At 41.4% G+C, this 23,823-nt stretch overlaps 1 protein-coding gene across 1 annotated transcript in view; it reads left to right on the forward strand.

The window, feature by feature from the left end:
* tln2b (talin 2b) overlaps positions 1–23,823 on the forward strand; it is a 242,937-nt gene that overhangs the window by 113,417 nt on the left and 105,697 nt on the right. The window contains 7 exon segments of the mRNA XM_061918043.1: positions 1,410–1,577; positions 4,256–4,550; positions 10,448–10,614; positions 12,146–12,274; positions 15,601–15,714; positions 22,173–22,286; positions 22,368–22,502. Of these exon segments, the coding sequence (XP_061774027.1) occupies positions 1,410–1,577; positions 4,256–4,550; positions 10,448–10,614; positions 12,146–12,274; positions 15,601–15,714; positions 22,173–22,286; positions 22,368–22,502 (1,122 nt within the window).

Here is a 23,823-nt window from a genome sequence, read left to right on the forward strand (position 1 = left end):
GGAAGCTGGATGAATTAGATGCCAAAAACCAACCACATTCATGTGGTATTGTACAGAAAGGACAACTTTTTTTCTCCTCCATTTGAAAATGTGGGCGTTATCATCATTACTGTCTGATTCTAATCAATGCAAGTCATCAGAATCAGGTAATACACCAACTTATATTCTTGTCTTTGTGAAAGAAAGACATCTATATGTGTTACACATGCTTGTATTATCATTAAACACATTTAACTTGTTTACAAAAATGTCTCTTTCATAAATAAATAAATATAAATGATATATATAAATGAGGTAGATCCCCTCGAGTTGGTCAATTGAAAAGTAGCTCGCCTGCAGAAAAAGTGTGGGCACCCCTGTTCTAGATTTTCCAGAACAAAAATTTTAAGAGAAATTCAAAAGACTGAAATAAGATTTACATTTGATTCTAAAGATTTTGTAAATTTGCCAGAATATTTTTTATTTTATTTTAATCATAAGTTTGAATAACTAATTCACAAATATTTTTTGTCAAAAAAACAGAAGCTAAAATGAAGAATTAAATTAAAATGTATTTATTATTCTTTACAATAAAAAAATGGATTAACTTGAACATTGATTTAAAAAGTCAGGAAAGAAGAGGAAGGAATTGTGTTGGATCCACTATGAATTGAACTTTCACAGTATCATGTTAGACCCGCTCGACATCCATTGCTTTCGGTTCCACCAGAGGGGGGTTGCCCACATTTGTGGTCCTCTCCAAGGTTTCTCATAGTCATCATTGTCACCGACGTCCCACTGGGTGTGAGTTTTCTTTGCCCTTATGTGGGCTCTACCGAGGATGTCGTTGTGGTTTGTGTTGTGGTTTGTGCAGCCCTTTGAGACACTGGTGATTTAGGGCTATATAAATAATCATTGATTGATTGATTGATTGATTGATTGATTGAAGGAATTTAAAAGATAAAAAGGTATATATGTTTAAACATCCTAAAACCATTTTTAAGGTTGTATTTTTTTCTCTAAAATTGTCTTTCTGAAAGTTATAAGAAGCAAAGTAGAAAAATAAATGAATTATTTTAAACAAGTGAAGACCAAGTCTTTAAAATATTTTCTTGGATTTTCAAATTCTATTTGAGTTTTTTCTCTCTTAGAATTAAAAATGTCGAGCAAAGCGAGACCAGCTTGCTAGTAAATAAATACAATTTAAAAAATAGAGGCAGCTCACTGGTAAGTGCTGCTACTTGAGCTATTTTTAGAACAGGCCAGCGGGCGACTCATCTGGTCCTTACGGGCGACCGCGTTGGTGACCCCTGCTCTAACCTAATTTTTAATTCTTATGCAGCATTTATTAGCATAAAAATTAGTCCGAGTCAGAAGTAAGTCATTCTCCCGACAGTTTTCTCCTGTAAAGACTGCTTGATGTGTTGCAGGACACCCTGATGAACTTGGCCAAAGCAGTGGCCAATGCAGCTGCGATGTTGGTTCTGAAGGCCAAGAACGTGGCCCAGGTGGCCGAGGACACCATATTGCAGAACCGCGTGATAGCGGCCGCCACTCAGTGTGCTCTGTCCACCTCTCAGCTGGTCGCCTGCACCAAGGTAATCATTTCCAACCTGTTGAAAAGCACAGCCGAAGTAGGAGGAGGACATCCTCTGTGAGGATTACTGACTGACTAATTATTCAAAATGGGACCTTTTTAATTCAAAAGCACTTTAGTTCCTTCATTTATCCATTTAAGCCTGAGCAACAGAGGTTGGATGGAACTTTATTAAAACACTAATGTTTGCATTATTCTGGAAATCAACTTTTAGTGCCTCTTTGTCATATTGTAATTGTTTTTCTTCATTTAAAAGACTTCCTTGTGGTCTACATAACATCTAATGGTGGCTCTTTGCTCAACATTTTCCATAGATTATGTTTTAAAGATCATTTTCATACACCGCCGTCTTTTTGAGGGTGGTTTTATTTACTTGTTGTAGTTTCTAACACATACTTTGTATTAGAAATGGCAACAGCGGATGATGCATGTGCATGTACAAACCAGTCTGCCCCACAAGAAGAGGATGGTGAAGCTTATTAGGAGACTATTAACAACACTGTCAGACTATAATGGCGATCTTGCGCAAAGTACTTAGAGTAAATTTATAAAAAATAATCCCCTGGAATTAACGTCCCAGGTTGTGGAAATTCCAAATGACTCGTTTGGAGGAACTATGAAGAAAGAAAGGTTGTTTTATTAATGTCTTTGGAGTGCCGCCAAAGTTTGAGGTAGTTTGAAAGTCCAGGATGAGTGGAATATGTTGAAGGTGGAATGTTTTGAATAGGCTGAAAAATCTGGAAATGGTGAAAGTTTTAAAAATGGCCATTTCCTTTTAAATGGGGAAAAAAAATTCCCCGGAAAAACAGGTATTCTGGGAAAACTGGGAATTTTTTTAATTTGTTAAGGGAAAGCCCGCGATTCCCGACTAGGCTGACCAGTTTGAAGTTGGAACGGTTTGAATCAGATGAAAATTGTTGGAATTGTGGAACTTTGAAAAATGTCCCAATGGGGAATTTCTTTCAAATTTTGGGAATTTTGAGAAAAACTGGATTTTTTAAAAATTGTTAGAAAACAGAATCAATGAATGGAAATAAGGCTTTGCAAAACCAGGAATTCTGAAAAATCCTGGAATTATTTTGAATTTGGGAAAAGGGTCGTTTAAAAGTCCAGGAAGGTGGAATGTGATGAATAGGCTGAAAATGGTGAAAGTTTTAGAAATGGCCAATTCATTTTAAATGGGAAAAAAAAAATTCACGGAATTCTGGGAAACCCTGGAATTTTTTGGAACTTGAGGAAAAAGGTAGTCTGAAAGTCCAGGATGAGTGGAATATGTTGAAGGTGGGATGGTTTGAATAGGCTGAAAAATTTGGAAATGGTGAAAGTTTTAAAAATGGCCGATTAATTCGTAATGGGAAAAAATGTCCCTGGGAATTCGGGGAATTTGGGGAATTTGTCAAGGGAAAGCCTGCAATTCCCAAATAGGCTGAACAGTTTGAAGTTGGAACGATTTGAATCGGATGAAAATTGTTTGAATTGTGAAACTTTGAAAAATGTCCCAATGGGAATTTCTTTAAAATTTTGGGAATTTTGAGAAAGGCAGGATTTTTTTTTTAAATTGTTAAAAAACTGAATGAATGGAAATAAGGCTTTGGAAAACCAGGAATTCTGAAAAATCCTGGAATTATTTTGAACTTGGGAAAAAGGTAGTTTAAAATTCCATGAAGGTGGAATGTGGTGAGTAGGCAGAAAAATGTGAAAATGGTGAACGTTTTAGAAGTGGCCAATTCATTTTTAAATGGGAAAAAAAATGTTCCCGGAATTCTGGGAAATCCTGGAATTTTTTTGGAACTTGGGGTAAAAAGTAGTTTGAAAGTCCAGGTTGAGTGGAATATGTTGAAGGTGGAATGGTTTGAATAGGCTGAAAAATTTGGAAATGGTGAAAGTTTTAAAAATGGCCGATTAATTTTTAATGGGAAAAAATGTCCCTGGGAATTTGTCAAGGGAAAGCCCGCATTTCCTGAATAGGCTGAACAGTTTGAAGTTGGAACGATTTGAATCGGATGAAAATTGTTTGAAATGTGAAACTTTGAAAAATGTCCCAATGGGAATTTCTTTAAAATTTTGAGAAAAGCAGGATTTTTGTTTTTAATTGTTAAAAAACTGAATGGATGAATGAATGGAAATAAGGCTTCGGAAAACCAGGAATTCTGAAAAATCCTGGAATTATTTTGAACTTGGGAAAAGGGTAGTTTAAAAGTCCAGGAAGGTGGAATGTGGTGAAAAGGCTGAAAAATTTTGAAAATGGTGAACGTTTTAGAAATGCCCAATTCATTTTAAATGGGAAAACAATTTTTCCTGGAATTCTGGGAAATCCTGGAATTTTTTGGAACTTGGGGAAAAAAGTAGTCTGAAAGTCCAGCATGAGTGGAATATGTTGACGGTGGAATGGTTTAAATAGGCTGAAAAATTTGGAAATGGTGAAAGTTTTAAAAATGGCCGATTCATTTTTAATGGAAAAAAAATGTCCCCGGGAATTTAGGAAATTTTTCATGGGAAAGCCCGCAATTCCCTAATAGGTTGAACAGTTTGAAGTTGGAACGGTTTGAATTGAATGAAAAATGTGGAGGGTAGGAAGAAGAAGAAGAAGAATATATAAATGCATTTTGGTGTAAAAAAAGTGTGTGAATGTTTTGATTCCTCACTGTGTGTGTGTGTGTGTGTGTGTGTGTGTTGTAGGTGGTGAGCCCGACAATCAGCTCGCCAGTGTGCCAGGAGCAGCTGGTGGAGGCTGGAAGGTTGGTGGAGCGCTCTGTGGAGACCTGCGTCAAAGCCTGCCGCTCAGCCAGCGACAATGGCGAGCTGCTGAAGCAGGTCGGAGCGGCTGCCGGCGTGGTGAGCCAGGCCCTCAACGACCTCCTGCAGCACGTCCGCCATTACGCCAGCTGCGGCGAACCCATCGGGCGCTACGACCAGGCCACCGACACCATCATGAACGTCACGGAAAACATCTTCACGTCGATGGGCGACGCCGGTGGGTACTCGGGAGTCAATAGGTCTTGAACATTGTAGAAACTCTGTTTCCATATGAGTTGGGAAATTGTGTTAGATGTAAATATAAACGGAATACAATGATTTGCAAATCCTTTTCAACCCATATTCAGTTGAATATGCTACAAAGACAACATATTTGATGTTCAAACTGATAAAAAAATTTTTGTTTTTTTTGCAAAAAATCATTAACTTTAAAATTTGATGCCAGCAACACGTGACAAAGAATTTGGGAAAGGTGGCAATAAATACTGATCGGTTGAGAAATGCTCATCAAACACTTGTTTGGAACATCCCACAGGTGTGCGGGCTAATTGGGAACAGGTGGGTGCCATGATTGGGTATAAAAACAGCTTCCATGAAATGCTCAGTCTTTCACAAGAAAGGATGGGGCCAGGCACCCCTTTGTCCACAACTGCGTGAGCAAATAGTCAAACAGTTTAAGAACAACATTTTTTTAAAGTGCAATTGCAAGAAATTTAGAGATTTCAACATCTACGCTCCATAATATCATCAAAAGGTTCAGAGAATCTGGAGAAATCACTCCACGTAAGTGGCATGGCCAGAAACCAACATTGAATGACCGTGACCTTCGATTCCCTCAGACGGCACTGTATCAAAAACCGACATCAATCTCTAAAGGATATCAACACATGGGCTCAGGAACACTTCAGAAAACCACTGTCACTAAATACAGTTGGTCGCTACATCTGTAAGTGCAAGTTAAAGCTCTACTATGCAAAGCAAAAGCCATTTATCAACAACATCCAGAAACGCCGCCGGCTTCTCCGGGCCCGTGATCATCTAATATGGACTGATGCAAAGTGGAAATATGTTCTGTGGTCTGACGAGTCCACATTTCAAATTGTTTTGGAAATATTCGACATCGTGTCATCCGGACCAAAGGGGAAGCGAACTATCCAGACTGTCATCGACGCAAAGTTGAAAAGCCAGCATGTGTGATGGTATGGGGGTGCATTAGTGCCCAAGGCATGGGTAACTTACACATCTGTGAAGGCACCATTAATGCTGAAAGGTACATACAGGTTTTGGAACAACATATGCTGCCATCTAAGCGCAGTCTTTTCAATGGACGCCCCTGCTTATTTCAGCAAGACAATGCCAAGCCATATTAAACACGTGTTACAACAGCGTGGCTTCGTAAAAAAAGAGTGCGGGTACTTTCCTGGCCCGCCTGCAGTCCAGACCTGTCTCCCATGGAAAATGTGTGGCGCATTATGAAGCGTAAAATACGACAGCGGAGACCCCGGACTGTTGAACGACTGAAGCTCTACATAAAACAAGAATGGGAAAGAATTCCTCTTTCAAAGCTTCAACAATTAGTTTCCTCAGTTCCCAAACGTTTATTGAGTGTTGTTAAAAGAAAAGGTGATGTAACACAGTGGTGAACATGCCCTTTCCCAACTACTTTGGCATGTGTTGCAGCCATGAAACTCTAAGTTAGTTATTATTTGCAAAAAAAAATAATGTTTATGAGTTTGAAGATCTGCAATGAGGTGGCGACTTTTCCAGGTTGTACCCCGCCTTCCGCCAGATTGTAGCTGAGATAGGCACCAGTGCCCCCCGCGGCCCCAAAGGGAATAAGCGGTAGAAAATGGATGGATGGAGATCAATGTCTTGTCTTTGTAGTGCATTCAACTGAATATGGGTTGAAAATGATTTGCAAATCATTGTATTCTGTTTATATTTATATCTAATACAATTTCCCAACTCACATGGAAACGGGGTTTGCACAAGGTCTACTAAAGATTTTTTTTTTTTAAAACATGAAGAAATTGGACAGACTTTCAATCTTAGAGGACAGAAGTCGGAAAAAGACGGTTCATCAACAAATCAACAATGATTTATACCCACAAAGTAATCCGTGTTCCAGGTTCTTTCCCAAGGCCATCTAGTGCATGTAGGCTATAAAGCATGGAGATGTGAAGTGTCTCCAAGGAGTGGGTGAGTGACTTCCAGCTGCATGTGGGTGTTTGGCAAACTGCTTTTTATAGCACATGAGTGGGGAGACACAACATGTTTGCATTGAAGGCACATGCATGCACACATGCAGTAGTATCAACGCACGGCTATGCACTCACAGACAGAAAGGCTCAGTGTCGCAGAGAGGTTTTATTTTACAAACAATACATTTATTATCAGTGGATCATCATTCAGAGAGGTATTACATGTTTAGTAATTGTACAAGGACAAATATTTTATCTGGAGCCGGGTCAAATTGCTGGGGCCAATTTGGTGTTTCTAATCAACCTATTCCCCAGAGCAGGGGTCGGCAAGCCGCATGCAGCTCTTTGATCACTCTGATGTGGCTCAGCTGCATACAGGATTTTTCCGGGAGGTTGTCCGGATTTCAGTGCCTTTCCCAGGAATAACCCTGGGCTAACATTCTCCGGTATTTACCTGCATAACTATTTTGGGGGTGTGTCGTGGGGACAATGCTTTTAACGTTCTCTAAACCATAACGTCGCGCCCGCCTTCACCCCATGCTATCTGCGTGCCGGCCAGTCACATGTAGCATGCGAACCCTTCTAGCACACGTCATCGACTGTAAGGAATACTTGTTCAACAGCCAAACAGGTTACACTGAGGGTTGAGATATAAACAACTTTAGCACTCGTACTAATATGCGCCACACTGTGAACCCACACCAAACAAGAATGACAAACACATTTTGGGAGGACATCCGCACTGTAACACAACATAAACACAACAGAACAAATACCCAGAATCCCATGCATCCCTAACTGTCAGGCTTTCCCCTGACAGTTTGTCTATGTTTTAGTTTTCCTCTGCATTTGTCTGTTTCCTCTGTGTTTAGTATCTCCTGTCTTTAGTTCCTGTCTAGTGCTCTTATTTTGTCAGCTTCCTGTCTTGTTCCCTGAGTGCTGTGTTCCTCCTCAGCTGCGGCTGATTGGCACCTGGTCACACCTGTTGCTAATCAGCCCGCTCCTATTTGTACCTGCTTTGTCTTGTGTCAGTTGCTGGATCACTGTATTGTTGTGTCAATGTCATTTTCTACTTGTCATTCCTACTGGTCGTGTGATTGCAGCGTAGCGGTAAGCTATATTTGGTAGATGTCTGTAGCTTACTGTTTTTTGTTCCCTGCTTCCGATTTGTTTGTTCATAGCCCTTAGTTTGTTATATCCGCCCACGTGCGTGCTTTTTGTTTGTACCCTTTGTTTGTTCTAGTTGTAGTATTTAATTAAATCATGTTTTATCATTCCATGCCTGCCTCCATCTCTGCATCTTGGGGTTTGTCAACAAATAATCCTGACACTAACTAATCCGGGCTACATCATACACCCCCACTACCCCCAAACCCCACCCCCCTAACCCCGCCCACCTCAACCGACGCACAGAGGGGGGTAAATTACCCATGCCTTGGCCACTAATACACTGCCATACCATCACAGAAAATCATGAGTCAAGCAGATATTTAAGTACTTATTTTGATGTGAGAAATGTGTGATAATATTTATTATTCTGTTATTTTACTGTTATATTGTTATTCCCATTGTTTTTATTCTTTTTGTAATATTTCTCTATTTTGTTTCCTTTTAAACCCCCATTATTTACTTTTTACTTTTTTTTTAATTGATCTCAACTCTGTACACTGCTGCTGGAATTTTAATTTTCCTGAAGGAACTCCCCTGAAGGAATCAATAAAGTACTATCTATCTATCTATCTATCTATCTTATATAATATTTGTTGCAATATTAAATTAAGTTCAAAATATATGGAATTGCATACAGTGCATGTGTTTTTTCTGTCAAGATGACAACATTTAGAAACAAATAGAGGGGCATGGAAATTCCGGGCCACGTAAAATGAGTTGGCAGGCCAGATATGGCCCCTGGGCCTGGAGTTCACCGCATAGTCCAATTAGACTTAGATTTAAACTTCCTTTTTACTGTCATTCAAATTTTAACTTTACGGTACAGATAAGAACGAAATTTTGTTGCATTAGCTCATGGTGGTGCAGGATAAAAAAGCAATAAGGTGCAGACAAAAATAAATAGATGACTGTAGAGATAAATATATTGCACTTTTGCATATGCATCTATGTTTATGGATGTATTTTATTGTCTTTATATTCCAGCCAGTTAATCCATTTTGGGGGGGGGGGGGGGGGGGGGGGGACTGAGTGGATTATTTTAAGGATGCACTTAAATCAGGCCTGGGCAATTATTTTGACTCGGGGGCCACATTTATAGAAAAAATGTGTTTGGGGGCCGGTACATCTATTTTTAGGAACACTTAATACAAAACCTCGCAATAATGTCTAATTGAATGCTTAAAACGGTATGACAGACCAACCTTAAAAAACGTCATGGAATTTTACATTTTTCAATTAAGGATAAAACACTGAATATTGAGAAAATATGAAAGTCACACCCCCTCCCGATCGACATATTTTACAATCAAGTGAAACGCAATAAAAATGCAACAAACACTAAAATATGAAGGGGAAAGGTACATGTAATAAACCCAGAATAAACCCACCTACAATCTGATATATCTTAACATCTCCGAACCAGGGGTCACCAATGCGGTGCCCGCTGGCTTGTTCTAAAAATAGCTCAAATAGCAGCACTTACCAGTGAGCTGCCTCCATTTTTTAAATTGTATTTATTTACTAGCAAGCTGGTCTCGCTTTGCTCGACATTTTTGATTCTAAGAGAGACAAAACTCAAATAGAATTTGAAAATCCAAGAAAATATTTTAAAGACTTGGTCTTCACTTGTTTAGATAAATTATTTTTTTTTTTTACTTTGCTTCTTATAACTTTCAAAAATAAATTTTTTGAGAAAAAATACAACCTTAAAATTGATTTTCGGATTTTTAAACACATATACCTTTTTACCTTTTAAATTCCTTCCGCTTCTTTCCTGACAATTTAAATCAATGTTCGAGTTTTTTTTTATTGTGAAGAATAATAAATACATTTTAATTTAATTCTTCACATTAACTTCTGTTTTTTCGACGAATATTTGTGAAATATTTCTTCAAACTTATTATGATTAAAATTCAAACAAATTATTTTGGCAAATCTAGAAAATCCGTAGATTCAAATTTAAATATTATTTCAAAGTCTTTTGAATCTATTTTAAAAAATTTTTTCTGGAAAATCTAGAAGAAATAATGATTTGTCTTTTAGAAATATAGCTTGGTCCAATTTGTTATATATTCTAACAAAGTGCAGATTGGATTTTAACCTATTTAAAACATGTCATCAAAATCATTTAGATAATCAGTGTTTCGACAAAGATAAATATCATTAATTATTAATAATAACATAGAGTTAAAGGTAAATTGAGCAAATTGGCTATTTCTGGCAATTTATTTAAGTGTGTATCAAACTGGTAGCCCTTCGCATTAATCAGTACCCAAGAAGTAGCTCTTGGTTTCAAAAAGGTTGGTGACCCCTGATCTAAGCTTTAGAACTTTGTTGTGAAAATCTCCTTCCGGGTCCGTGGAAACGCTTCCCGCCCACACTGTTTGGTGCCTCGTCTGTGTTGTTGTGACATAGATGACCATAGTAACTAATTAGATGACCATAGTAACTAATTACATGACCATAGTAACTAATTACATGACCATAGTAACTAATTACATGACCATAGTAACTGGTATATCATCCCAAAGCGCAGATTCCAGCCATTGAAATACTTTGTATAGTTGAAGACTTAGGGTCATTAAAAAAGATGAGTGCACATCATAATGGCAGCTACACTTTCCATCTTAAAGATCTTAAATAATTATTTGGGAATTGTAAAAGCTCAACGGGCCGCATGTGGTCCCCGGGCCTTAATTGGCCCAGGTCTTAAATGAACCTTTATTCTCCATTGTGTGACCAGGTGAGATGGTTCGTCAGGCCCGAGTCCTAGCACAAGCCACCTCGGACTTGGTGAACGCCATGAGATCCGACGCCGAGGCAGAGGTGGACGTGGACAACTCCAAAAAGCTGTTGGCTGCAGCAAAACTGCTGGCTGATGCCACCGCTCGCATGGTGGAAGCCGCCAAGGTACAAGTAGCGCTCACTAATGTCGTTATTTGCATGAACACACTTTCAGATGTGCTTTGTTGGAACCATCCATCATAATTATCCACATTTTTCACACCCAAAGTTTTTCTCAATTATCTAAATAATGCAGAACTCTTATTATAAGCGCAGTCTACTGAAAAGTGTGAAGCATTTGCTTTCTCTTTTGTCACTGATGATATTCTGGCATGTGATGCCAGAGTTAAACCAAGTACCGTATTTCCTTGAATTGCTGCCGGGGCGCTAATTAATTTAAAACCTCTTCTCACTTCGGCGCTTACCAAAGGCATGCTGCAAATTTAGGCCTGCGCTTATAAATTTGAGTGTGATGTAAGGATACCATCATGAAAACCACATTTAATTAAAAAAAACGTTATTATGTTCGTATCTTTACTTATAAATGAAGTCCATGCGCAGCTCCTTCTGATCAAAAGCATCGATAACTTGTTTATAGAAGTCTTCCTTATCTTTCTCCGGTTTTAAAAGTGTCTCTGTCTCGATGGAGATCTTTCTTTATTACCTCCTGCTTCGATTGAAAGTCCAGTTTAGAAAACTGTTTTATTTTAGATATGTAATCCTCCATGTTAAAAGTGCAAGCGAGAGGAAAAAATAAACGATCGCTGCTCACTCTTGCTGCGTGTTGTCACTTTTTCTGCAGCCGAGTAGTCGCAAGAAGGATCACTAGTGCCCTCTACCACCAGGAGGCGGGAGTCATTTAATGACTCATATTTGACACACGCAGCTACAGTATATTAATAAAACATAGCTGCTAACAGTTCTTTTTAGCATATTCAATAGCTTGGATCTTAAATCCTACTGAATAGCTCTTAATCTTTTTCGCTTTATGCGATTTCAAATGATTGAAATCAGCCTCCTCCATTTTGAAAATGATAACAGGTGAAGTGTCACTTGTGACGTGACTAGTTTGACCCGGCGGAAATTCTAGACATGCGCTAATAAAAATATTTTGCGAAACGAGTTTGACCCGGCGGAAATTCTTGCTTGACATGTGCTAATAAAAATAATATTTTGCAAAACGAGTTTGACCCGGCGTTAATCCTGAGCCGGCGGTAATGCTAAGCATGCGCTAATTATTTTGCGAAACGAGTTTGACCCGGCAGTAATTCTAGGCAGGCGCATAATATATACCCGGCGGCAATTCAAGGAAATGCGGTAGCTGTAGTGACTTTGTTAATTTGCAGCGGCTTTTTGCACACGCTCTGCCTCCAAGCATCTTTTTACATGCCGTATAAAAGCGTGCAGCATCAGTGGCTGTTAATGAGCTTCTAGCCCCATTGAGCCGGATATTATCCGAGTGAGACACCCAGGCAAGTGAAACTCTCCTTGTGGGTCATTTTTTAATCAGCTCATTCATTGCCACCTCGCTGCTGTTACGGTAAAAGGGAATCTTCAGAAAAGCGAATACAGTAGCATCCATTGATGAGTTTGCCTTCATTCTTCTTGTCACATACTGAGCTGCTACTTGTGTTTTAATATGTTTGTGCACCCTTAGGGGGCCGCTGCTTACCCGGAGAATGAAGACCAGCAGCAGAGGCTTAGAGAGGCGGCGGAGGGTTTGCGTGTTGCCACTAATGCTGCTGCTCAGAATGCAATCAAGAAAAAGCTGGTCAGCAGGCTGGAGGTGAGTCAGCGGGTTTGCATCCTTGTATTGTGTGCCTGTCCTCCTAACTACAAACCCCGTTTCCATATTAGTTGGGAAATTGTGTTAGATGTAAATATAAACGGAATACAATGATTTGCAAATCCTTTTCAAGCCATATTCAGTTGAATGCACTACAAAGACAACATATTTGATGTTCAAAGTCATAAACTTTTTTTTTTTTTGCAAAGAATAATCAACTTAGAATTTCATGGCTGTAACACGTGCCAAAGTAGTTGGGAAAGGGTATGTTCACCACTGTCTTACATCACATTTTATTTTAACAACACTCAATAAACGTTTGGGAACTGAGGAAACTAGAAGCTTTGAAAGTGGAATTCTTTCCCATTCTTGTTTTATGTAGAGCTTCAGTCGTTCAACAGTCTGGGGTCTCCGCTGTCATATTTTACGCTTCATAATGCGCCACACATTTTCCATGGGAGACAGGTCTGGACTGCAGGCGGGCCAGGAAAGTACCCGCGCTTTTTTTACTACAAAACCACGCTGTTGTTAAACGAGCTGAATGTGGCTTGGCATTGTCTTGCTGAAATAAGCAGGGGCGTCCATGAAAAAGACGGCGCTTAGATGGCAGCATATGTTGTTCCAAAACCTTTATGTACCTTTCAGCATTAATGGTACCTTCACAGATGTGTAAGTTACCCATGCCTTGGGCACTAATGCACCCCCATACCATCACAGATGCTGGCTTTTGAACTTTGCGTCGATAACAGTCTGGATGGTTCGCTTCCCCTTTGGTCCGGATGACACAATGTCGAATATTTCCAAAAACAATTTGAAATGTGGACTCGTCAGACCACAGAACACATTTCCACTTTACATCAATCCATATTAGATGATCTCGGGCCCAAAGAAGCCGGCCGCGTTTTTGGATGTTGTTGTTAAATGGCTTTCGCTTTGCATAGTAGAGCTTTAGCTTGCACTTAAAGATGTAGCAACGAACTGTATTTAGTGACAGTGGTTTTCTGAAGTGTTCCTGAGCCCATGTGGTGATATCCTTTAGAGATTGATGTCGGTTTTCGATACAGTGCCGTCTGAGGGATCGCAGGTCACGGTCATTAAATGTTGGTTTCCGGCCATGCCGCTTACGTGGAGTGATTTCTCCAGATTCTCTGAACCTTTTGATGATATTATGGAGCGTAGATGTTGAAATCCCTCAATTTCTTGCAATTGCACTTAAAAAAAAACGTTGTTCTTAAACTGTTTGACTATTTGCTCACGCAGTTGTGGACAAAGGAGTGTACCTCGCCCCATCCTTTCTTCTGAAAGACTGGGCATTTTTTGGGAAGCTGTTTTTATACCCAATCATGGCACCCACCTGTTCCCAATAAGCCTGCACACCTGTGGGATGTTCCAAATAAGTGTTTGATGAGCATTCCTCAACTTTATCAGTATTTATTGCCACCTTTCCCAACTTCTTTGTCACGTGTTGCTGGAATCAAATTCTAAATTTAATGATTATTTGCGCACAAAAACAGTGTTAATCAGTTTGAACATCAAATATGTTGTCTTTGTAGCATATTCAACTGAATATGGGTTGAAAATGATTTGCAAATCATTGTATTGCGTTTATATTTACATCTAACACAATTTCCCAACTCATATGGAAACGGGGTTTGTATAATATGTATTGTGTGCCTGTCCTCCTTACTACTACTACTATAGTACAGGCCAAAACACCTTCTTTATTTTCATGACTATTTACATTGTAGATTGTCACATCAAAACTATGAATGAACACATGTGGAGTTATGTACTTAGCAAAAAAAGGTGAATGAACTGAAAACATGTTTTATATTCTAGTTTCTTCAAAATAGCCACCCTTTGCTCTGATTACTGCTTTGCACACTCTTGGCATTCTCTCCATGAGCTTCAAGAGGTAGTCACCTGAAATAATGTTCACTTCACAGGTGTGCTTGTTATAGATCATCTACATCAACTATATGATTTGCCTAAGTAGCTGGACAGGACAAAAAAAACTTAATGGTGCTAATAGTCCCCTCCATTACGACAAGAAGGAGGCATGAGGAAAGCGTGATGTTATGCTGAGGAAAAATTGAGCCAGTTTGCCTCCTCATCACCTCCGCGAGGCGTCATTTTGCTGTTATCACTTCAAAGCTGGTGGCAAGTCATGTGACCCAAGCAGCACAGTTTTATTCATTCAGTCTTTTACCTTGGGGAACTTGGAAAGAGGATAAAAAGAAGCAGCAGCGCTTTGCATCATATTCCAATTCTATTTGGCGACCTTTCTGATTGTAGAATATTCTCATAAGTGTTTGTAGGGTTTTAGATGGAAAATGTCCTAATGTTTTTATATAAAAATTACCGTATTTCCTTGAATTGCCGCCGGGGCGCTAATTAATTTAAAACCTCTTCTCCCTCCGGTGTTTACCAAAGGCATGCGGTAAATTTAGGCCTGCGCTTATAAATTTGAGTGTGATGTAAGGATACCATCATGAAAAACACATTTAAAAAAAAAACACTTTATGGTCTTATCTTTACTTATAAATGAAGTCCATGCGCAGCTCCTTCTGATCAAAAGCATCGATATTTGTTTATAGAAGTCTTCCTTATCTTTCTTCAGTTTTAAAAGTCTCTCTGTCTCGATGGAGATCTTCCTTCATTACCTCCTGCTTCGATTGAAAGTCCAGTTTAGAAAACTGTTTTATTTTAGATATGTAATCCTCCATGTTAAAAGTGCAAGCGAGAGGAAAAAATAAACGATCGCTGCTCACTCTTGCTGCTTGTTGTCACTTTTTCTGCAGCCGAGTAGTCTCAAGAAGGATCACTAGCGCCCTCTACCACCAGGAGGCGGGAGTCATTTAATGACTCATATTTGACACACGCAGCTACGGTATGTTAATAAAACATAGCTGCTTACTGTTCTTTTTAGCATATTCAATAGCTTGGACCTTAAATCCTACTGAATAGCTCTTAATCTTCTTCCCTTTATGCGATTTAAAATGATTGAAATCAGCCTCCTCCATTTTGAAAATGATGACAGTTGAAGTGTCACTCATGACGTGACGAGTTTGACCCGGCGGAAATTCTAGACATGCGCTAATAAAAATAATATTTTGCGAAACGAGTTTGACCCGGCAGTAATTCTAGGCATGCACATACTATATACCCGGCGGCAATTCAAGGAAATATGGTAGTTCCCAGTAAGTGAGTGATAATATTTGGCTTAATTTTATGATCTTGCAGAACGTAGCAAAACAATGGTGACCCCTTCACCAAGCGTCCTTTTCAAGCGGTCCAAATAATCCTTGTCTGTGTCTCCTGTGCAGATAGCAGCTAAGCAGGCGGCCGCTGCAGCGACTCAAACCATCGCCGCTGCTCAAAATGCTGCAGCGTCAAACAAAAACACGATGTCACACCAACAGCTTGTGCACAGCTGCAAGGTACGAGCGTGCACCCTTTTTCTTCTGCGCTGTTACAAACACTGTCAGGTGTGGACGGCCTAAACCAAAACCAGTGCTTCTTAACCTTGTTGGAGGTACCGAACCCCACCTGTTTCACACGCGCAGTCACCCAACCCTTCTTTAGTGAAAAATACAATTCGAATGTTTTTTTCAAATTCAAGACAGAGTTACTGTATTTTTCGGACTATAAGTCGAGGTTTTTTTCATAGTTTGGCCATTGGTGAGACTTATACTCTGGAACGACTTATTGTCCGAAAATTACGGTATATGTTTTTGGTAACACTTTAGTATGGGGAACATATTCTAAGTAACAAAGACTTAATTTAGAGTTTTTTGGACACCAGGGTAACATATTCTAAGTAGGGCTGTGTTTAACAAGTAATTTGGTAATCGATTAAAGGCCTACTGAAACCCACTACTACCGACCACGCAGTCTGATAGTTTATATATCAATGATCAATCAATCAATCAATGTTTACTTATATAGCCCTAAATCACTAGTGTCTCAAAGGGCTGCACAAACCACAACACAAACCACTACGACATCCTCGGTAGGCCCACATAAGGGCAAGGAAAACTCACACCCAGTGGGACGTCAGTGACAATGATGACTATGAGAACCTTGGAGAGGACGAAAGCAATGGATGTCGAGCGGGTCTAACATGATACTGTGAAAGTTCAATCCATAATGGATACAACACAGCCGCGAGAGTCCAGTCCAAAGCGGATCCAACACAGCAGCGAGAGTCCCGTTCACAGCGGAGCCAGCAGGAAACCATCCCAAGCGGAGGCGGATCAGCAGCGCAGAGATGATGAAATATCAACATTGCAACACATGCCAATACAGCCGGTTTAGTTTACTAAATTGCAATTTTAAATTTCGCGCGAATTATCCTGCTGAAAACGTTGCGGTATGATGACGCGTGCGCATGACGTCACGCATTGTAGAGGACATTTGGTTCCAGCACCGTTCCCAGCTATAAGTCGTCTGTTTCTATTGCATAATTCCACAGTATTATGGACATCTGTGTTGCTGAATCTTTTGCAATTTGTTCAATGAATAATGGAGACGTCAAAGAAGAAAGCTGTAGGTGGGAAGCGGTGTATTGCGGCCGCCTTCAGCAACACAAACACAGCCGGTGTTTCATTGTTTACATTCCAGAAAGATGACGGTGAAGCTTTACTATGGAACAGAGCGGTCAAGCGAACACGGTTCCCTACCACATGTCAACCGGCAGGTTTTGGTGAGAAAATGGTGGTAATAAGTCGGCTCTTACCGTAGACATGAGCGGAGAGCTTGCGTCGTTACTCCTGCGCCTGTCAAAGAGGCAGCTGCGGACTCTCTTGCCTCTTCCCACTGGCTGCCCCGAACTGTCGGATGCTTCCACCGTGGAGGAGGGGAAAAAATAAAAATCTCAACCCAGCCGCCTTCGCTTCGTCGAGAAACGTGGCTTCCCTCGGAGACACTGGCGGTCACCACACCCGTGGCCACACCCCTCCGGCTTTTTTTTTCCCCTGCTGTGCCAAATTCCGTTGACAAAAGTGCCAGATTTACGCCACTTTCTTGCCGCACACTATAGATATTGGATTGGACCACACACACAAAGTACAGTGTATTATGCAGCGATCATTTCGAAAGATCTTGTTTCGAAAAGGGTCCCTTGCGAAGGGCAGAGATGGGCATCGCCACCACCCAGCGACTGGTGCTGAAGAAAGGTGCGGGGCCGACCTTCAGGTTGTACAGGTGCGACCATATAATCTCACTAAAACATTAGTAACACAATAGGCAGATAAGGGATTTTCCCGAATTATCCTAGTAAATATGTCTAATAACATCTGAATCGCTCCCATTGTATAGTCTTTTTTTTTTTCTTTTTTTTTCTAGTCCTTCACTCTCACTTTCCTCATTCACAAATCTTTCATCCTCGCTCAAATTAATGGGGAAATCGTCGCTTTCACGGTCCGAATCGCTATTGCTGCAGGTGGCCATGATTGTAAACAATGTTCAGATGTGAGGAGCTCCACAACCCGTGACGTCACGCGCACATCATCTGCTACTTCTGGTACAGGCAAGGCTTTTTTATTAGCGACCAAAAGTTGCAAACTTTATCGTGGATGTTCTCTACTAAATCCTTTCAGCAAAATTATGGCAATATGGCGAAATGATCAAGTATGACACATAGAATGGACTTGCTATCCCCGTTTAAATAAGAACATCTCATTTCAGTAGGCCTTTAATTTAGAGTTTTCTGGACATCACGGGAACATATTCTAAGTAGGGCTGCGACTAACAAGTAATTTGGTAATCGATTAATCTGTCGATTATTACTTTAATTAATCGATTAATAATCGGATAAAAGAGACAAACTACATTTCTATCATTTCCAGTATTTTATTGAAAAACAGCATACTGGCACCATACTTATTTTGATTATTGTTTCTCAGCTGTTTGTAAATGTTGCAGTTTATAAGTAAAGGTTTATTTAAAAATATATATATATGTTTTTTTTTAATACATTTAAAAAACTAGCCTCTGCGCATAGCATAGATCCAATGAATCGATGACTAAATTAATCGCCAACTATTTTTATAATCAATTTTAATCGATTAGTTGTTGCAGCACTAATTCTAAGTAACAAAGACTTAATTTAGAATTATTTGGTTAGGGTTAGGGTTAGAGCAGGGGTGTCCAAACGTTTTCCACTGATGGCCGCACACTGAAAAATCAAAGCAAGCAGGCCCATTTTGATATGTTTTTATTTAAAAAACCAATACATGTGTAAAAATATACATTTAGGCCTCCACTCAGGCTTGATCCCAGGGACCCCAAAGGGTTTTGGTCAAAAAAATATTCAAAACGTGTCATTGTTTTGTATTATTGTTATTCAAGGTTTAAATCTCCAGATCAACATTAGGTCTACCTGTCAATATAACGTTTTTAAGGATTTAAATTGTATGCCCTTTTTGTCAAAGAAAACCCTGTTTTTTTATGGGAAAAAAACAATAGTTTCCCTCAATAAAATTTTAAAGTGGATAATTTGAGATTATAGAATAGTTGGAGCCTTAAAATATCAACACATAACACCATTGAATTCAATTTATTATTATTTTTTAGCAATGACACTGTTGGGATGTCGCATGGCTGCAGTTGTGTGTCCCCGAGTATGCAAGAATCCAGGAGAGTTGCGTGGAGGTAAGATGAATTTAATACACAAAAGAAAATAACAAAAGCAAACATAAAGCAGTCGTGCAGATAAACGTTCTCAACATAATATTATCATCGAGCACTGAGGAGTGCTCGAGTGAAACATAAATAGACACTAGTGTGATTGACAGCAGGTGTGAACCGCTGCCAATCAACGAAAAGAGAAAAATAGTGCTCCGTGAATAAAAACAGGAAATACAACAAAATAAGAGCACTGAACCGGAAGTAAATACAAAAACACAAAAAACTAACAGAAATGAAGTGACACATCGTTACAGGACCTCCCCCTCAAGGAACAGATACCAGATGTTCCCTGGGAAAGAAAAAAAAATGGAAAAAAGTCCAAAATGTAAGGGAGGGTGGAGGGAGGATTTGGTGGAGGGTTGCCAAACCTCGTGTCCCCGCAGCCAGCGAGGGAAAGTCAGGTGGCGGCGCCGCGTAGAGCGCCGCTGGAACTGGCGAGGCGGGCGGCCAGGGAACGGCCAAATCACTGGCCGAAAAAGAGGAGAGTGCGCAGGGCACGGCCACATCCACGGCCGACGTAGAAGCGGGCGCGCTGAAGCAGGCCGGGAAGCAGAAGACGTAACCGGCGGCGTGGAAACCGCAGGCGTCATCAACGGCGTGGAAGTGGCAGATGTCATCGGCGGCGTGAAAGCGGCGGATGTCATCGGCGGCGTGAAAGCGGCGGATGTCATCGGCGGCGTGAAAGCGGCAGATGTCATCGGCGGCGTGAAAGCGGCAGATGATGACGCCGGGCGAGGAGCAGCAAATGCCGGCCGAGGAGTAGCGGATGCCGGCGGTGACGAAGCCCGGCGTGGTGCTGCTCTTGGCGGTGGAGCCGTGCGTAGTGCTGCTGATGTCAGCGTTGCAGCTGTGCGTGGAGCCGGCGTTGGAACTCGGCGTGGAGCCGGCGTAGGGGCTAGGCGTGGAGCCGGCGTAGGGGCTAGGCGTGGAGCCGGCGTAGGGGCTAGGCGTGGAGCCGGCGTAGGGGCTAGGCGTGGAGCCGGCGTAGGGGCTAGGCGTGGAGCCGGCGTAGGGGCTAGGCGTGGAGCCGGCGTTGGGGCTGTGCGAAAGCCCGCCAGGCACGTAGATGTCTCCGTGGAAGGAGACGCTTGCGAAGATGACAGCGGTGTGTGCCTGGCTGCACCGCAGTGTATTGTGGGCCCCCCTCCACTAGGCGGCTGCCAGAAACCGTCCACACTTGCGGGAAGACATGCCTGCTCGTCGGCGTCCCCCGGTGCGAAAACCAGGGACGGGCGGGAGGAGGCCAGGAAGAGGGACGAAGACACGTCCCGCGCCGAGTCCCAGCAGGAGGACAAAAGTGACCTCACTGTGGGCTCCACTGGAGCTCTCGGCGATCCAAAAAAGAGAGCGGGAGCTGGCAGAAAGAGCAGCCGGGGAGCAGCCGCTGGAAGCTGCGTAGGAGCAGGGAGAAGCAGCTCAGCAGACGACGGGAAGGATGGCGGCGGCGGACGTGCCGGTCGGAGAGCCGCAGTAGGCGACGGAGCCGCAGGAGCCGCGAGACGTGAAGGAGGAGGTGGGCGCGCCGGTCGGTGAGACGTAGCCGGCAGCGTTGCCGAGAGGAAGGATGGCGGCGGAGGACGCGCCGGTCGGTGAGCCGTAGCCGGTAGCGTTGCCGCGGGAGCCGCGAGGCATGCAGGAAGTGGCGGACGTGCTGGTCGGAGAGCCGTAGTCAGCCGTCGAGCCGAGAGGAAAGATGGCGGCGGGGGACGCGCCGGTCGGAGAGCCGAAGCCGGTGGCGTTGCCGCGGGGAGAGGGTCCGCATCTGTTGGCTGGGACCGCACAAACCTGGCCTTCAAGTCCTCCAGGAATTGTGCGGTCCAGAACGTCGGCTGAGGATTGCCGACAGGGATTCTCGCGAGGACACTTTCTTCTGGCTCGATGATACTGTTGGGATGTCGCATGGCTGCAGTTGTGTGTCCCCGAGTATGCAAGAATCCAGGAGAGTTGCGTGGAGGTAAGATGAATTTAATACACAAAAGAAAATAACAAAAGCAAACATAAAGCAGTCGTGCAGATAAACGTTCTCAACATAATATTATCATCGAGCACTGAGGAGTGCTCGAGTGAAACATAAATAGACACTAGTGTGATTGACAGCAGGTGTGAACCGCTGCCAATCAACGAAAAGAGAAAAATAGTGCTCCGTGAATAAAAACAGGAAATACAACAAAATAAGAGCACTGAACCGGAAGTAAATACAAAAACACAAAAAACTAACAGAAATGAAGTGACACATCGTTACAGACACAAAAGAAAATCGCACTAAAATTATTGGGGATCCAAAAGGGTCCTTCTCATTAAAAATACAATTTTTTTTTTTTTTTACTGTTTACTTTAAACACAATCGTCTTGAGATCAACTTCAGATCCATCTGTCAATTATAACTTTAATTGTTATGTTTTTTGTTTGTCCTTATTAGGCCCTTCTTTAGAAAAAAAAATTTTTGTTTTTTATATGGCAAACACAAAATATGCAACATTTTCACCCAAAAATATCTCAAAATGGAATATTTAATGTGACATTGATTTTGATTAATTTTTTTTTTTTTAAGAAAATAACAGCCTGCATGGCAGCTTTGTGTTATTAGAGTAAACATTGCAACATTTTCTCTTCACATTTCACCTGTTTGCTCTTTTATACTACTTTTTCAGTTTTTTATTTTTTTAATCGGATTTTTAGAATATGTTTGGGCCGCTAAAAAATTACCCGCGTGCCACACTTTAGACACCCCTGGGTTAGAGGGTTAGGGACAGGGTTAGAGAGTTATTATTAATAAGGCCATGCCGAATAAGGCATGAATACGTACTTAATAATGACTAGTTAGGAGCCAATATGTTACTAATTTGCACGTTAATAAGCAGCTAATTAATGGCAAATATGTTCCCCATGCTAAAGTGTTAACATCTTTTTTTTACTGGTGCACAAAATGAAGCATGCATGAACATCACCTTGTTCAAAGAACAAAACCAACACAGTGCATCAACTCACTACAAATTACTTCTGCTGTTGCCGTATCCGTAGTACGCCTGATAGGGAGACGTTTTTATTTACACGATGAGTCGGGTGTCTCTTGACCTCCGCTGAACCCTCCATAACCCGAAGGGTTCCATCAAACCCAGGTTAAGAACCACTGGCCTAAGCACTGTGTGGTCATAGCATTCTGGCTTTGGTAGTTGTGTCTTAACGTGTAGCGTGTTTGCACGTGCAGGCGGTAGCAGATAGCATCCCTCAGTTGGTGCAAGGGATGAGGAGCAGCCAGAACCAACCTGAAGAGCTGGGGGCCCAGCTCGCCCTCATCATGGCCAGCCAGGGTTTTTTACAGGTCACAACATTGCAGGAAAAACCCTCATGATCAATCTTCAAAGGCGTATGGCGCTCACGTGTTTCTCTTCCTTCCCTTCAGCCCGGCAGTAAAATGGTGGTGTCTGTCAAGTCAGCAGTTCCGACGGTGGCCGACCAGGCGGCAGCCATGCAACTGGGCCAGTGTGCCAAGAACCTAGCGACCTGCTTGGCAGAGCTCAGGACGGCTGCCCAGAAGGTATCTATTCCCCCAGCAGCGTATAAAAAAAAAAAGTCATCCAATTAACTCGAGAAATGTGTTGCCACATTATTGTTAGGAAGCACAATCTCCTCACCTCGTCTAGCAGGCTCGGAATTATACTGAACACAGCGTTTCCCGCCTAGGCTTTCAGTGATGTCCGACTTCAATGATGACCTCTCAAATTACCATAAAACAGGGGTCACCAACGCGGTGCCCGCGGGCACCAAGTCGCCTGTAAGGACCAGATGAGTCACATGCTGGCCTGTTCTAAAAATAGCTCAAATAGCAGCACTTACCAGTGATCTGCCTCTATTTTCTAAATGTTATTTAATTACTAGCAAGCTGGTCTCGCTTTGCTCGACATTTTTATTTCTAAGAGAGACAAAAGTCAAATAGAATTTTAAAATCCAAGAAAATATTTAAAGACTCGATCTTCACTTGTTTAAATAAATTCATTAATTTTTTTAACTTTGCTTCTTATAACTTTCAGAAGACAATTTTACAGAAAAAAATCCAACCTTAAAAGGATTTTAGGATTTTTAAACACATGTACCTTTTTACCATTTAAATTCCTTCCTCTTCTTTCCTGACAATTTAAATCAATGTTCAAGTAAATTTTTTTTTTTTTATTGTAAAGAATAATAATTTAATTCTTCATTTTAGCTTCTGTTTTTTCGACAAAGAATATTTGTGAAATAATTTCTTCAAAGTTATGATTAAAATAGAATAAAAATATTCTGACAAATCTAGAAAATCTGTAGAATCATATTTAAATCTTATTTCAAAGGTCTTTTGAATTCCTTTTAAATGTTTTGCTCTGGAAAATCTAGAAGAAATAATGATTTGTATTTGTTAGAAATATAGCTTGTTCCAATTTGCTTTATGTTTCTAACAAAGTGCAGATTCAATAAATCAATCAATGTTTATTTATATAGCCCCAAATCACAAATGTCTCAAAGGACTGCACAAATCATTACGACTACAACATCCTCGGAAGAACCCACAAAAGGGCAAGGAAAACTCACACCCAGTGGGCAGGAGAATTCACATCCAGTGGGACGCCAGTGACAATGCTGACTATGAGAAACCTTGGAGAGGACCTCAGATGTGGGCAACCCCCCCCCTCTAGGGGACCGAAAGCAATGGATGTCGAGCGGGTCTAACATGATGCTGTGAAAGTTCAATCCATAGTGGCTCCAACACAGCCGCGAGAGTTCAGTTCAAAGCGGATCCAAGACAGCAGCGAGAGTCCCGTCCACAGGAGACCATCTCAAGCGGAGGCGGATCAGCAGCGTAGAGATGTCCCCAATCGATACAG

This window comes from Nerophis ophidion, linkage group LG12, assembly GCF_033978795.1.
Source record: "Nerophis ophidion isolate RoL-2023_Sa linkage group LG12, RoL_Noph_v1.0, whole genome shotgun sequence".
Classification (NCBI taxonomy): domain Eukaryota; kingdom Metazoa; phylum Chordata; class Actinopteri; order Syngnathiformes; family Syngnathidae; genus Nerophis; species Nerophis ophidion.